Here is a 14,729-nt window from a genome sequence, read left to right as displayed (position 1 = left end):
AGTCTGTCCCCATTGGCCTGTACCGCAACAGCTCACAGAAATGCTCACAAAATGTCTTGCAGGTTTTCATTTTTTATATATATTTTCTTTTTCTTTTTTCTTTTATTTAATTATTGTCTAATTGTAACTGATGTGTTGTTTCTTGGGGTTATTTTGTTAGTTATCGCAGGGTTAATGTAATGTATTGTATCGCTGCTGTCTCTGTGTATTGAATATTTCAAGAATAAATCATATATCAAAAAACGCAGTGGAAGTATCTTCACATTTATCTTGAAGTCCTTCCACTGATATTTAGTCAGACAAGAGGACTTTCATATTTTCATATATCAGTTGTTTTTGTTGTTTTTCTTCCTGGTTCTGTTGTGTCTTAACGTTACTCCCAGGTACTTGGGTACTAAAAATGATGTCCCCATTTTGATCTCAAGGGAATATATAAAGCTGAATTGATATGGATTTAAGAAAGGACAACTAATCTGAGAATCAAACTGCACTTTTGGTGGATGATTTATTTAAATGTTTAGATTAGTTTAAATTGAAAGTAACTGTATAACGAATATACAATGAATTACAATGACGATTGCAATGTTTTACATTTTAATGAAGGGTTCCTGTGCAAAATATGCATCCTAAGAAAGGATGTTTTTAATGTATCAATAGAATACAATTAAACAGCCACAGCAGAGGTAATTTAATGCTTCATTTACATTTTTCCTTCAGCAACATTTGTGATGGAATTATCTCCTTTTGGTAAAGTATAGTCCAGTGAACTCTGGGCTAAAGGACATAAGAAAGAAAGCTGTGTCAATAGCATTGAGAGCATTTATAGTGTTGCACTAAATTATTTTGCCGCAATCCCAGCCCATACTCAATCCTACAAGCTGGTTGAACATGCTGATCTTCTGACATCATTCTCCACTACATGATAGTTAAGCTTTTAACTCACTGACACCTCCACTCTCAAAGCACTCAGATGTCGTTCACATGGACCTTCCAGTTTTAACAACGGGACACTAAAGTTTTTGTCTTCGCATGATAATGATGGATCTTTTCCCAAGCACTTCTAAAAACCTGTGAGGAGAGACCACAAACAGTCTTGTCAAACTCATGAATCTCAATGCGTAAACATTGTAATCGTTGCCTGAGAGCTTTCGGGAATTCTCCCTTCCCGTCACCTCAGAGAGGGAGAGCTTTGTAACCAGGCAGCTTCTAAACACTGTTCAAAGCAATTTCCAAAGTGTTTGGATTGGATTTGGCCTAAACCCAAGCTGTTGACTGTTCCTAATGGCTGCTAAGATATTAATATTGTCCTTGCACAGTTCAAACCCGAGTGCTCAAGTTTTATTTATTGATTTCTACTCAAACTTTTCAGAATGTATTAGTTTGAGGAGACATTTGGCTTGGCAGGACCTTGAAACACTTCAAAATGCTGCGGTATTTCAACATGACACCTCGTCTAACATTACTTTGTTTTTGTCTCTCTAGCTCCCAGCCCGACCACAGCGGTCCACTACTTGGCCACGAAGTGTGTGGACACGACTAAGCATAGACAGGAATCCAAATGGTTCATGCCCTGGGGTCCCAACCAATGCGACAAGATCCGGAACTTCGAAGAGGCCATGGCCAAGAAGATTGAGGCCAACAACATTGTGTTTGCTGTTCACATTCCACTGCCCAACAAAGAGATGAGCCCCTGGTTCCAGTTCATGCTGGTCATCCTGCAGTTTGACATCGCATTCAAGATGTACAACCAGATAGGTGAGAACCAAGGCTTTCTTATGGGTTTTAAGCACAACACAGCATGTTTTCCCCTCAGGACATGGCTTTTAAGATATATTAGTGGGTAGAAAGTCCAACTAAGAGGCAGTGCTAACTTGTATTGGATTGGTGGTAAGTAAGGCTGCCCCTATCTGTCGACCACACGTTAGTCGGCTCAAAAACTCTTAGTCGAGCAATTGTTGTATTTTTTTGCATGGACATTTAAAAAACAAAACTCCATATGGGCGCTGTGCATTGTCGCTTTGACCAGAAAAACTCTCACACTTCTTTTTGGGAGCCGCGCCGTGTTACAGATGTAGCGATTCATTTCAGACAGTTTGAAACGCGAGGGCCGTGATTGGTACGTGATCTGCCCTCGCTCAAGGGAAAACCTCCAGCTTGACTTGAGACCGCCCCCGTGATAGATAAATGTAATTTATAATGAAGCCAGCTGCAATGGATCATTGATCCACCAGGGTGTGCAGTGGGGTTCCACACTGGAGCTCATGTGAAATAAAGTGAGATACAGTATGCTGGATGTACAGCGGAACTTTGTTAAGATCCATATGTCACTGATATCATACTACTGTGCTAAATAAGAGACATGTAATCATTTACAAAACATCACCATGTTGTTATTTAACAAAATAATTTTGTTATTCGAAAAAAAACAACGGGAGGAAATGCAGCCCGGCTCTCGATTTTTAATCCTAATTTAATCATCATCTTCACCACGATCATTTATGTTTATGTTCGCCGAATTGACATGAAATCACTGACACATATGAATATACTGTATACAACTTAATTAAAACGTTATTAACGTGCCTAAACTCAGTAATTCACAAAAAATATGTATATTTTAATGGAGCCTCGTCGGTCGATCAGGATCCCAAAGCGTAGCGGAAGGATCCTCATCTGGATGAAGGGTGTTATTTTCCCCATAAGGAACAAGTCGCTGCAAATTATCCCGCTTATTACATGGCCACATTCTCAACAAAGTAACGACATGACTCCCAATATTAATTGAAATGCTTTTATGGATTTAGAAAATGTTTTTATTGATTTAAAAAATAGTTTTATGTATTGATTTAAATTAACATGCATCCGCTAAGAAAAATAGTCCGTTGTTACCGTTTTTTAAACAGTCTGAATGAAACGGCAGCTCTCAGCTGTGTATTTACACAACTAATGGCCCATCAACCACAGCTCTCTCCCCCCCTCCCCCCTTGATCTTTCTTCTACAGCAGCTAAATTAACGGTAGGTTACTCTGAGTGACAAGCTTACAGTTAGACACAACACTGTCATTGCAAGTGACCTTCAGTTAGTTGACTTTTATGTTCAACTGCTAAATTCGTTCCTGATAAAAAAGGGCTTCTACTGTACCTAATTACCTTAACACTAGAACCGCCAGAGGTTTTTGTATAGGCCTACCTAAACCCGTCAAATCCCGCTATTAGAATGCAATTTTTAAAAACATAGGGTGCTACATAACACACTTTCAGGAAAAGTCACGGACTGGGAGACTTTAATATTTTATTGAAAAAAAGTTACATTGCAGACACACAACACACATCACACAAATTTACCCGATTGGTGGTTCTAGTGTTAAATAAACAAACTAATGAATGAAACCAGTTCAATACGCATTATTCTTATTCTTATCATTCTTCATGAGTGCAGAAATAGTCTTAAAATCAGATCTGTTTTTTAAATGAAATTTGATGGCAGGCAGTTAGCTCTGATCACCTATGATAAATGTGCCGCACCTAATCGCTGGCCATTCAGCCACAGACACTGTTCGAAATGGGGGGGAGCTAGGGGGAGCTTGGCTCCCCCGAAGAGGGAGGGAGCTCCCCTGAAGGCTGACTTTGAGATAAATAGGGGGAGCCCAAAACAATCGTGCATATTTGTGTCACACAGATTAGAAATGTTGAGTTTCTGTAAATAACAGTTCTTGAAATAAATAATAGTTATTGTTCATTACAGTTTCTGAATATTTGTTTTATATTTGTGAATATGTCTGGGTGTTGCCATCTGTATGTGGCGGTGCTGCATTCTTACTTACGTTGCTATGGTTATGGCGGTGACGCCGTCGCGGTATTTGAAATGTTCATATCGATATCTTTTTTAACTCTGACTTTGTAATAAAAAATATGGCAAAACGAAAACAGCCAAGCCTCACAGCTTTTGGATTCACAAGCAAAGAAGCGAAGGAGTCTAAAAATTACAACGTGAACGGAAAACAACTTTTAGTTGGCCGGCTGTAAGCAGCGTTAGGGTCGAGCTTGACAGCTCCACACCGAGGGAGAGGCCTGCCGATGCGGAGCCTGAAGAGGCTTCAACAACGGCCACATCCGCCGGCATAGTGACACCGTTTGTATTAGTAGAAGAGTGTTTTTATAGCAATTGATCGCATCCGCGCTGCTGCGCCAGTCAACAGAGCGTGCGTGTGACATATTTAGTAGCAGGATGTGCTCTGAAAAATAGGGCTCCCCGAAAGCAAATGGGTAATTCGAAAACTGACAGAGCTCCCTCTATACAAATCAAACTGTAGACGGTGTGAAAGCACCTATTGTTTTAAATAATGGTCGGAATGTGACCTGTGAGCCCTCTGAATTACCGTGGGACAGCACATTCTAAACTAAAATGTTCAATCAATAAAGTAACATCTTATCTTATCTTAATAATATCTTCATATTAATAATAATAATAAATCATACAGTATGTGTCCGAAAGGGAGCAGGAGGAAGCAAACACAAAAATATACAAAAAATATACTGCATATTAAAGCAAACGATTGTAAAGGTAAAAGTATGAGCATAACAAATAAAGAAGTGTAATGTAAACATTTACATTATAATTATGATTATTTAATATATAAAGACTATATATTATTGAATTACAAGATTAGATATACTTTAGTTGATCTAAAATATTGATGTGTTCAAATGCTCTTCAAAACACAACTGAAAGTCCATGAAACTTGTCTTTCTGTATTTGTGATTGAAGCGCCATCTCCTGGTTAAAACCTGAAATTGAAAATCTGACAACGCCCTCTTGGAAAATAGTGGGAGGGCTTAACATTGCTCTATATTGGTCTTTGGCAGGTCGTAGGCAGGAAGCTCTAAGCTGGAGTCTGAAATGATGTGCTAGATCTGTAAGTACATTTTGTCGGGCAGGAAATCCAAAGTTTGGTATCATTTTGAGCGTATAAAGCATGACATGCAAACCCCGCCGAAAATGTTTGCCATCGACATCCACGTGTCCTCGGAAGTGCATATTATCAAAAGCTGGCTTCACTGTGAGCAAAACCAGAGTTCCCCTGACGACAGCAGCAGTAAATGACAGCGATTCAGTCGGTAGCCTGGCCTAATATTATAATATATAGACCTATAATATACAATAATGCTGACTAGGCTTGGGCGGTATGACGGTATTACGGTATACCAGGGTATTTCGAAATACCGTCGGTATGATTTTCAATACCGTGACGTCACAGACTGTGCGTCAAATCACAGATGCATTTCATTCTATTACACTGACACGGAGTTTTGACAGGGACAACATTGGTTGTAATGTACAGCACGCGCCAGCAGAGGGCAGGGGAGGGCAGTCCGTCTTTCCCGCTCTCAGAGCTCAGCACAGAGCTGAGCTGAGCTGAGCAAGATGGCGGCAGCATTTGCCGGCCCCGAACTCGGACAACTAGTAAAAAAGAAAAATGCCTCTGCGCCTGTTTGGGACTATTTTGGGTTTACTCGTCGCCAGTGACTTCATCCAGCACAACGAGAGACAGAGGCACTTCTTTGGGAATGTTTAAGACGGGGTGAGTGAGTGTTGACATTTTTTAATCCTATGCAACTGGTTGATGGTTTTGTAGTCGAGGTCGGACGGTTTTAAAAACGAAAGCATTTACTTGCTAAACATTCACGCGAGTAATCCAATGAATCAAATGGAAATAAGGTTTTTAACACATGCACGGAATAATATTGCCAAACTAGTTAGTGAATATAGCAAACTTTATTCAATAAGTCAAGTATTTACTCCCGGAAAATGTTTATGTATGATGATATATTGTTAACTTAGCTCACTATGGAAACAACGTCGGACATCTACAAACGCGTCCTGTATCCGATCTCAAAATGTGCCATTTGCACAATGTGTCATGTATGCAGCCCTTGTTTTGCACTTGCGGGCACGTCGCGGCACTTTGTGAGCGTCTACCGGCTCGGGCTGCATTTTACACCGAACATATAATATACCGTTCGAAACATCTATTTGCCGCCGAACGCCACCTCACTCAAGTCGACCCAAGTCATACCGTCAGTGGCGGTTGGTGGAAAATATTTTTGGTGGGGCTGTTGATATAGTGAGTAAAAAAATGTTGGGGGGGAGAAATTACCCCTTAAATTGGGACTGATACCGTCATATACCGTATACCACGGTATGATGTCAGCAAGGTATGACGGTATGAAAAAAATGATACCGCCCATGCCTAATGCTGACCTTGGAAAGAGAGACATTACAATTGTATTCCATGAGGACTTAATGAGACAATGTGTATATTTCCAGTTTGCTTTGGTTCATCTATTTAACCATATCCATCATTCAGGCGCTACAACTGTTTGCATAGTCACACACTACCGCTTATCACGTGTCAAATTGTAGCCCTGGAAATTAAACCATTTTGTGATGCCAATATACAAATAAATAAATAATCATAATATATCATAGAAGTGCGACGACTAGTCCACTAATCACTTGAACTGACGACTACTGGTTAACTAAGCAATTTGTGGTAAGGGATTCTATCAGAATAAAAAGCCATCTAGGTGGTAATGAGAAAATAGTGAATAACTTGGTTAATTGTCTTGAATACGCCTTCCATTTTTCAGTGTTTTCAACTTATTTTTCCCCTACTTCTTAATTTTTTTTTATTGCTGGTATTTCTTAGTTTCACAATCTGACGGCAAATATTTGAGGCCCAATGAGACCAAGCTAGCGTCTCAAATATTCACATCTATTGTCAAGTCTCATCACACGCATCATAAATTCATTCATTCCAACTGTATCAGGAATACTTGTTACATGTTACCCTGCTGGCGAGACGTCCTGGTTGGATGTTGTCTTGTGGTCTCTTTACAGTTTATCAGGGGAACGCTTGAGGGACCAACAGAAAAGTGTCTCATTCAGTAGATTGGATTTCTGTTACGCTGAAAGGTGGCAAACAATGATGGATGCCCTGCTGGTTGTTCTCTATAGACCCTTCGGGGGTTTGGAAGGATTTAGAGGACACTCTTGAGACGAAATGAAGATAGATGACGGATTTAAACCAGAGCTGTTTCTTGTTAGTTGCCTCTGAGCAATGATCTCTTATTATAACCACAGCTAAATGATTTATATACTTTTGATCATCACAGTTATGGAAATTCACAGCTGACATTTGTCTTTTCGAGGCTTTAAAAGATGTCATTCATTGTTTTAACCATTTCTGAAATGATTTGAAACAGTCTAATTTAAGTATTATTTCATTCTTACACATTAATGTTTGAATTGGGGAGATCCCCTTCAGAGTGGGGTTACATTTGTTGCTGTCTATTCTCCCAATTTTGTTAAGGGGACAGATGCAATGGTCCCCATCGTCCTGCTATTTGAAGTTTTGATTGCTTTCACGCCTTACCTGTTTGGTTCAGTTCAAACAAACGTAACCCTTTTGCCTAGAGATGTCCCGATCCGATCACGTGATTGGGGATCGGAGCCGATCACGTGATTTTCAAAAGATCGGAATCGGGAGGAAAAAAATCGGGGATCGGGATTTTCTTCTTTTTTTTTTTTTTTTTTTAAATACTTTTTTAAAAATGTTGTATTCAATGTTACAAAACAAAAATGACCATGTTCAAGTCTTAAAGTCATCCTGAGGCCTTAGTTTTGGTTTCAAATTACAGAACATCATGTATGTGTTGCTTCTTTGGGGCTTGTTTTCATAGACCTGGTTGCTTATTTCTCTCAAATCTGGCAACAGAGTGGGCAGGGCGCAGTGTCTAATTGTAGCAGTAAGCTAACGAGTACTGAAAGCTTTATTTTGTTTTGATCCAATGCTGCACAACTGAACTGATCCAATGCTGCTGTGAAAGAAAGAAGCTATATCCATGTTGGATAGAATATCCAATTTAAATAAAAAAATAACCTTAAGGGACAACTTGAATGTTTTTTTTCTTTTTTCTCTCTTAATGCATTGCATGAAGGTCGGATCGGGAAAAAACGGTATCGGCAAATTGTCAAAATCAAATGATCGGAATCGGATCGGGAGCAAAAAAAGGTGATCGGGGCATCCCTACTTTTGCCTTAGTGCAGTCATTTGGGCTGTCTATTGAAGCCCTTGTGCTGATCATACAACCAAAGACTGTTTTTGAAAGATTTAAATCGTGAAAGTAAACAAACTAAACACAGGATTTATTAAAGCATTTATGTGATTTACGCATACTTTCAAAGCTTAACTACTAAGAAATCAGCTGATTTTGAATATTTTAAATATCTTATACGTGTATCTGTATAAGTCCATGTATATACCTCTTTAGGCAAACCATTTAGTAACCATAGTAACACGTATGCATGTCAGCGTGGGTGTTCCCTGATGAATGGCTCAGATACTGCAGAGCTTGCATAATTTGTCACTTAAGTCCCTTAATAAGTGTGTGACATGGATTCCACAGTAATGAGCCCACAATCAATACTGTACCTGTTATTTTTTATTCATTACATGTGGGCGATTTTGCGAAAAATATACGCATCGGAAGCATCAAAGTGCTGCATAACTTTGTCAGATACAGATGCTGTTTGAGTGTGTAGAACTTCATGTTTGTGTACTCCTCTTGGTTGGGTTTTATAAAAGTCTGAGTGTACACAAATCAGAGAAGAACTAAATGCACAAGTTTATCTTTTTTTTACCTCATGGTCCTGACAATCTATGGGCGTTGAAGTATTTTAAAGCTCTGAGGGTTGACAGACGATTTTTCAGATTTTCTTTAATCCAGAGGGATTTAATTGAATGCCCTGAGCTGTTTCAAATATCTCGTGTCTATTGTAATGAAACCCACCAATGAGTGTCAGGGGTTAGAGACAGACCTTAGCATCAGCTCAGTGCTTGAATGTGGAGAAATGGGGGAGGAAAGGGGAGATAACTCATGTCTGGAGAAAGACTGGGTTTGGTATCCTGCTAGGGATCCTGGTAAGAGGGAGGATGGTGACAGTCTCATAACTGACTGGATCACCAGCAGAGCCTGGGAAAGAGGTTTTGACTCCTAATCACATCTTCCGCTTCAAGGCTTAGAGTGCATGCACATTCTTGCTTCATAACAACCTCTGACACACAGTCCACACTGACAAGTACCCATAATACTGGATTCATCCAACGTAGGCTAGTTTGTAATGAAGAGGAAGGTCATTGTAAACATAGAGATCAAATGTTTATGTTGTCATTTTATATGACCCGGCCTTTCCAGTCCGGCCTGTCTAAACAGTCATGCTCCAGTGGCGGCCTACTCACCGGCATCATTTGCTTGCTCACATTCTCAGCCTCAGTGAAGCTGTGCTGCGGCTGTTTACTGCCTGGCTGCCAAACAGAGGAGTGGTGAGTCAGGCCGGACCCCCGACCGCTCCGTCTCACACTGACTGTCTGATCTACATGAGGTGCTGCGAGAACAAGAGTATTGTACATGCTGCTTGTAGTAGAAACCTTCTGCAGTGTGTCTTGACTGTTTTGTTTCTCCTGAGGGGAGTTGTGCTTGAAAGTACTAGCTAACTTGTGTATAGCACACTCAAGCCTTTGGCCTGTTGTGTAGTAATTATAATAATAAAGTCATATCTGCTTGCTGCATGGTAGGTGTAACAACACTTGATGCCTCTGCACATTGATGGAGCTTTCATAGATATCCTTCTCAAATATGACTCTTCTTGGTTTCATGGAAAGTAAAATCAAGCAGTACATTGAAGGAACTTAAACTATTATTTACAACATCCGTATGTAGCATGAGTCTTATAAAATAACTGCAGTAATTGTTGGGTTCTGATGGGTGCTTTTATTTTGATAAAGGCAAACATGTGTTTATCTTAGTGTTAACAAATGTAATATTCTCTCCTTTAGTGAATAGCATATTCCGATAGTCATTTTGCACAATACCAAAACAAATTATTTTAGGTAAAACTTTTCTAAGTGTTTCAGTTTAAAGCAAGTTACCATCTGAAAAAAATATGGAATAAGGTTTTCATTGAATCTTTGCCAAATTACAGAAAAAGTAAAGGGCTTTCAATCATTAACATATTTGTTACTTTGACTCCTTAAACATGTTGATATGAAACCTAAACTGAGTTGATACGATATAGATTCCTTGCACTAGTTACATCCTGGAATCAGATTTAATAAAATGCTAATAATCCCCAATACCTGCTAACCCAGGTCCTCCTTAATGACACCATGGCATCAGCCTGTCTGAACCATGACTCTCTGTATGATGAATAAACACAAGTCTGTCTCTTCCAAGTCTGCCTTATCTGTGGAACAATGTGCGAGGCTTGCCCTTATTAACCACTCCACCCACCTGCCCCACTCCAACCGGCTGAGAGCACCCCCTTGGCTAGAGTCCAGCAATAACACAGCTGTTGAGGAGGCTTAGTCTTTGTGGCAATGGCCGCTGGACTGGAGTGGAATGTTAGCATGAAACGGGCTCACGTTGGTGGGCCTGTCTCCACCAATGGCAGAGCGGAGGGCATTACACAGACAGTCGGCTGCCAGTTCTCAGCTGGTTCCTCCTCCCTCTACTTTTTCTTCTTAACAGCACAGGCCACCGAGTTTCTTACTCTTCACTCCAGCTTGTTTCATAACGGCCAAGAGGCACTCTGGAGGAGAGAACACTTGGCTTTGTAATGTGATCCAAAGATGCAGTTCTAATAGCTTGGCGCTGGATGTTTTGGTTGGATTCACCGGGATGGGATATTGGAGGCCACCTCAAGCTGTTGTTGAAATTAATGTCAAGTAGGAAGTAATCTAGATTTGGGCCACCATGGAGCGCACACTGAATATGTTTACATGCTGAGAAATAATCCTGGTAATCTATACAATTCCTCCCAGGTGACAGGATTAACACTGAAATATTTGACCTTGATTGTTTTACAATAAACCAACTATGAACAGCCTAGTTGAAAATCTAGCCTTCATATATTAACATTGGTTAGAACTGCAGCAATGGAGCACATTCATGATAGGTTTAAAATGTCCCTACTAATCCTTTTTACACTGTACCAAACTGGAGTGGTATCAGCTTATAGAAATGCTTGCGTGGTACCTGGATATGAGCAGCAATGATATATATTTGGGACTGTCTCCATGTCAGTGCCAGCAGTGATGTCTCTGTGCTTTTTTCATAATTAAAAGGCAGTGGCTGTCTGTCATCAGGACTTCATTTGATCCTATCACTAGAATAATAACAGCCTCTTCTTTGAGTGAAGGAGGTATAATAGGCAACGGATTACAACAACAAGAATGTCTTGTGCCACTTTTCCACTGCATGATACCGTCATGGTTCCACTCAACTTGTTTGGAACTGTCCTTTTTTGGTTTTCTACTGGCAAAATTTGTGGGTAGTATCGGGTAACTGGTCGATTTTTTTTTTTGTGTGGTATTTACGATGTCAAAGATCTATCAGAGCTAATTGAATAACAATTGAACTTGCTAAAAATGGCTTTTTATGTTTTATATTCAATTTGTAGGCTACTGGGAACAATACACTCGACCAGTCTACCAAGATTTTTGGTTGACCAACGCCCTTGCATTCTTGCATTTTCTTTCTTTCTATTGGTCTTTATTATGGGCATCTGTGAGTCAGGGTCTAAATGTGTGTCTTCCAATCAGAGGGTTAGTGGTTCAATCCACAGCCCCTGCGCTTTGTGTCAAAGTGACCTTGGGCAACTGAGCCCAAAAATTGCTCCCTTAGGCGTGTCCATGGAATTAAAGTATATGTAAATTCCTTTGGATAAAAACTAGGGCTGTCAGTCGATTAAAATATTTAATTGCATGATGTCCATAGTTAATCGCACATTTTGTATCTGTTCTAAATGTACCTTTTTAGAGGAATATTTTTCAAGTTTTGTAATTAATTAATATATGAGTGGACAAATATGCTTTATGCAAATGTTTGTTTATTATCATTGGAACAATGACAAATATTCTCCTGAATATTCTCAACACAACAACCTGGAACCTCTCTCTCTCTTACACTCTCTCCCAACCCTGTCTACTTCTTTGCACTGAGCCAGTTACTCAAACAGACAAGCCTGTTTACAGTTGTCGGTGAAATGCCGCTCCTCTGTCTTCATCTTCAGTCAAAGCATGAGACTGAAGTTCCCACTGTGGGTCAAAATAACGCGCTGTGATGTGCAGTCGACACGTTGGATACGATCCGAATTATCTAACGCAGCCCCTCTTCCTCCACAGTGTTAAGCTGTAGCCCCCCATTTAGCTATCGCTGTTGTTGTCCACCCCTGGCAAACGTTTAAGCGTGGTCTGACACAAGCGAGCGATTCAAGTGCATTAATTGTCGTCGGATTTTTTTCTACACAGTCAGTGAACCGCGAGCAGTGAGCTACTGAAAAGCTGCCCGACGTGTTGGAGACCCCTGTTCTATACGATAGAGAACGTTAGCGGATACAACCCGTTTGGTCTCTGTGTGGACGGGGCCTAAGTGTAATGATTGGATAAGTAGTGAGCACACGCATACACATTTTAAGAACCTAAAATCATAAATCTCTATCACAGTAACAATTGAGACGGATCAAAACACTCCTCCTCTGCAAGCTCTACGTCATTTTTTAAACTCATGACTTGCACAAAATATATTTTGAATGGGGGACATTAATTGACAGACAATATGTTTGTATTGATCTGAAAGTGAATTGCTGTTATGGTCTTTGTTCCAGAGGATGGATCGCTGGCCACCATCGACGTGGGGCTGGCCTACAGAGACGACACGGTCAGCGAGTGGACGGAGATGGCTCACTCCTTCGAACAGAGGAAGCTCAGCTGCAACTTCACTACAGCCAAGGTGATCATGACACTCTGAGCCTCCCCATGATGCATCTTTAGAGCAGTGGGGTGCAGGGATGATGTACTTTTGTAGGCCGACCCGAAAGTTAGCGTCATAAGGGCTCCCTTGACTGAGAGCAATTACATTTTTCAATTAGATATTGGAATATTGCAATAATGACATATGTGGCAAACAGTTGTTCAGCATGAAAATGTCCACATATAAACACCACATTTTATTTTTAAAGCATAAATGCAATTGCCAGGAGTAAAAGCTGACGCTATAAACAGACTACATACAGCTGCGCATCACCACCCCTAAGCTAAAGACGGACTCATCTTTGGCTTGATGACATTCAGTCTTTTGTCAATTGTTAGCAGCTGCTGTTATAAAAGCGGGTAAAAGCTGCAGGTGTATACCAGGTTAAGCTGTTTACTTATAGAGAACAAAACGTGAAAGTATCTTTTAATTGTGTTAACCACAGACCACGGGAATCTAACCAAAATATAATAAAAAAATATATATTGACCTCGTAACGAACTCACTGGAAATGCTACAATGCCAAATAATTTCTCGGGGTATGACTTCTTGCACCACAAAAAGTTATTTCAAACGCAACATATACCCTGCATTAAAACAATGACATGGGGATTTTCAGCTTCCAGAAAATTCTGGTTTCTAATCGAACCTTAGAGCTTGTATTGTTGCAGTTTGATGATATGACAGTCATCACACAAAAAAAATGTCTGACTTTGGATGCTGCTCATCATAATGAAACTTTGATGTCACCAGTGTTGGCTTATTAACTTGTTTTATTTATTGATGTGATTTAAAAGCTACATTTCTTTTGCAGAGGGGTTTACAGTGCAGTACATCTTTCAGTTTTGAACCAGATGGTGTGTTGCTTTGTGTTTTTCAGACCTTTGAGAACGAGGGCCGTTACTATGAGTGTGACCTGCTGCCTTTCATGGAAGTGGGCAGTGTGGCCCATAAGTACTACCTGCTCAACATCCGCCTGCCTGTCAATGAGCGCAAGAAGGTCAACGTGGGGATCGGAGAGATCAAGGACATTCGTCTCGTGGTGAGTTGGCATTTGATCGGTAAACTTCTTAAAGGTTACGCATTAAACTGAGGGCGTTTGCCATCGAGTGAGGTGGTGTTAGCGCCTGCTTGGGAACCAGGAAACATTCAAAAAGCTAATATTTGACTTTGGTTCCTTTTTTCTTCTCTAAGAGCATCCACCAGAACGGAGGCTTCACCAAAGTGTGGTTTGCGATGAAGACCTTCCTCACTCCCAGCATCCTCATCATCATGATCTGGTACTGGAGGAGGATCCTGATGATGAGCAGATCTCCTGTGCTGCTGGAGAAGTAAGGCAGCTCCCTCACTGATATTCCCTCTATACTGTTGTATTCTTAGCACCATATGTCATCATAAGGGATGCACCTATACATTTTAATTTGATCAATTTATTGCAAAGATCCTATTTCTTTTTTTTGGTTAGTAATTTAAGACTAGGCATGTTTTATATAGCAAAAAACATATAAACCGAATATCAAATCACATTTGAATATTATAATAAAGTAATTAAAGCCAAAAGAATACAAGTTAAAACCAGCTAAAATAGAATAACACTGGTATGAAATATAAGTTACAGTGCAGTGTAAAATAAGAATATTGTTTTTTATTTAATAAAAGGCAGCGTCAAAAAGAAAAGTCTTCAATGTAATTAACTATCAATAGTATATTATAGGGGTGTAACGGTTCACAGAATTCACGGTTCGGTATGTACCTCGGTTTGGGGGTCACGGTTCAGTACGGGTTCGGTACAACAAGAAAAATAAAATAAAAGTCCCAAATACATAATGCCAGGTTTGTTTTTTATTTATTTTGAA

At 40.0% G+C, this 14,729-nt stretch overlaps 1 protein-coding gene across 1 annotated transcript in view; it reads left to right on the top strand.

The window, feature by feature from the left end:
- Positions 1 to 1,485: 1,485 nt before the first annotated feature.
- wls (Wnt ligand secretion mediator) overlaps positions 1,486 to 14,729 on the top strand; it is a 29,402-nt gene continuing 16,158 nt past the window's right edge. The window contains exons 1-4 of the mRNA XM_079651759.1: positions 1,486 to 1,755; positions 12,728 to 12,852; positions 13,754 to 13,915; positions 14,068 to 14,204. Coding sequence (XP_079507885.1) covers positions 1,566 to 1,755; positions 12,728 to 12,852; positions 13,754 to 13,915; positions 14,068 to 14,204 — 614 coding nt within the window. The 5' untranslated portion in view covers positions 1,486 to 1,565. The remainder of the gene's footprint in view (positions 1,756 to 12,727; positions 12,853 to 13,753; positions 13,916 to 14,067; positions 14,205 to 14,729) is intronic.

Source organism: Notothenia rossii (assembly GCF_949606895.1).
Source record: "Notothenia rossii genome assembly, chromosome: 9".
NCBI classification, from domain to species: Eukaryota; Metazoa; Chordata; class Actinopteri; order Perciformes; family Nototheniidae; genus Notothenia; species Notothenia rossii.
The sequence above is the reverse complement of the archived record's forward strand: the minus strand, read 5'-3'. Positions and strand labels throughout refer to the sequence as shown.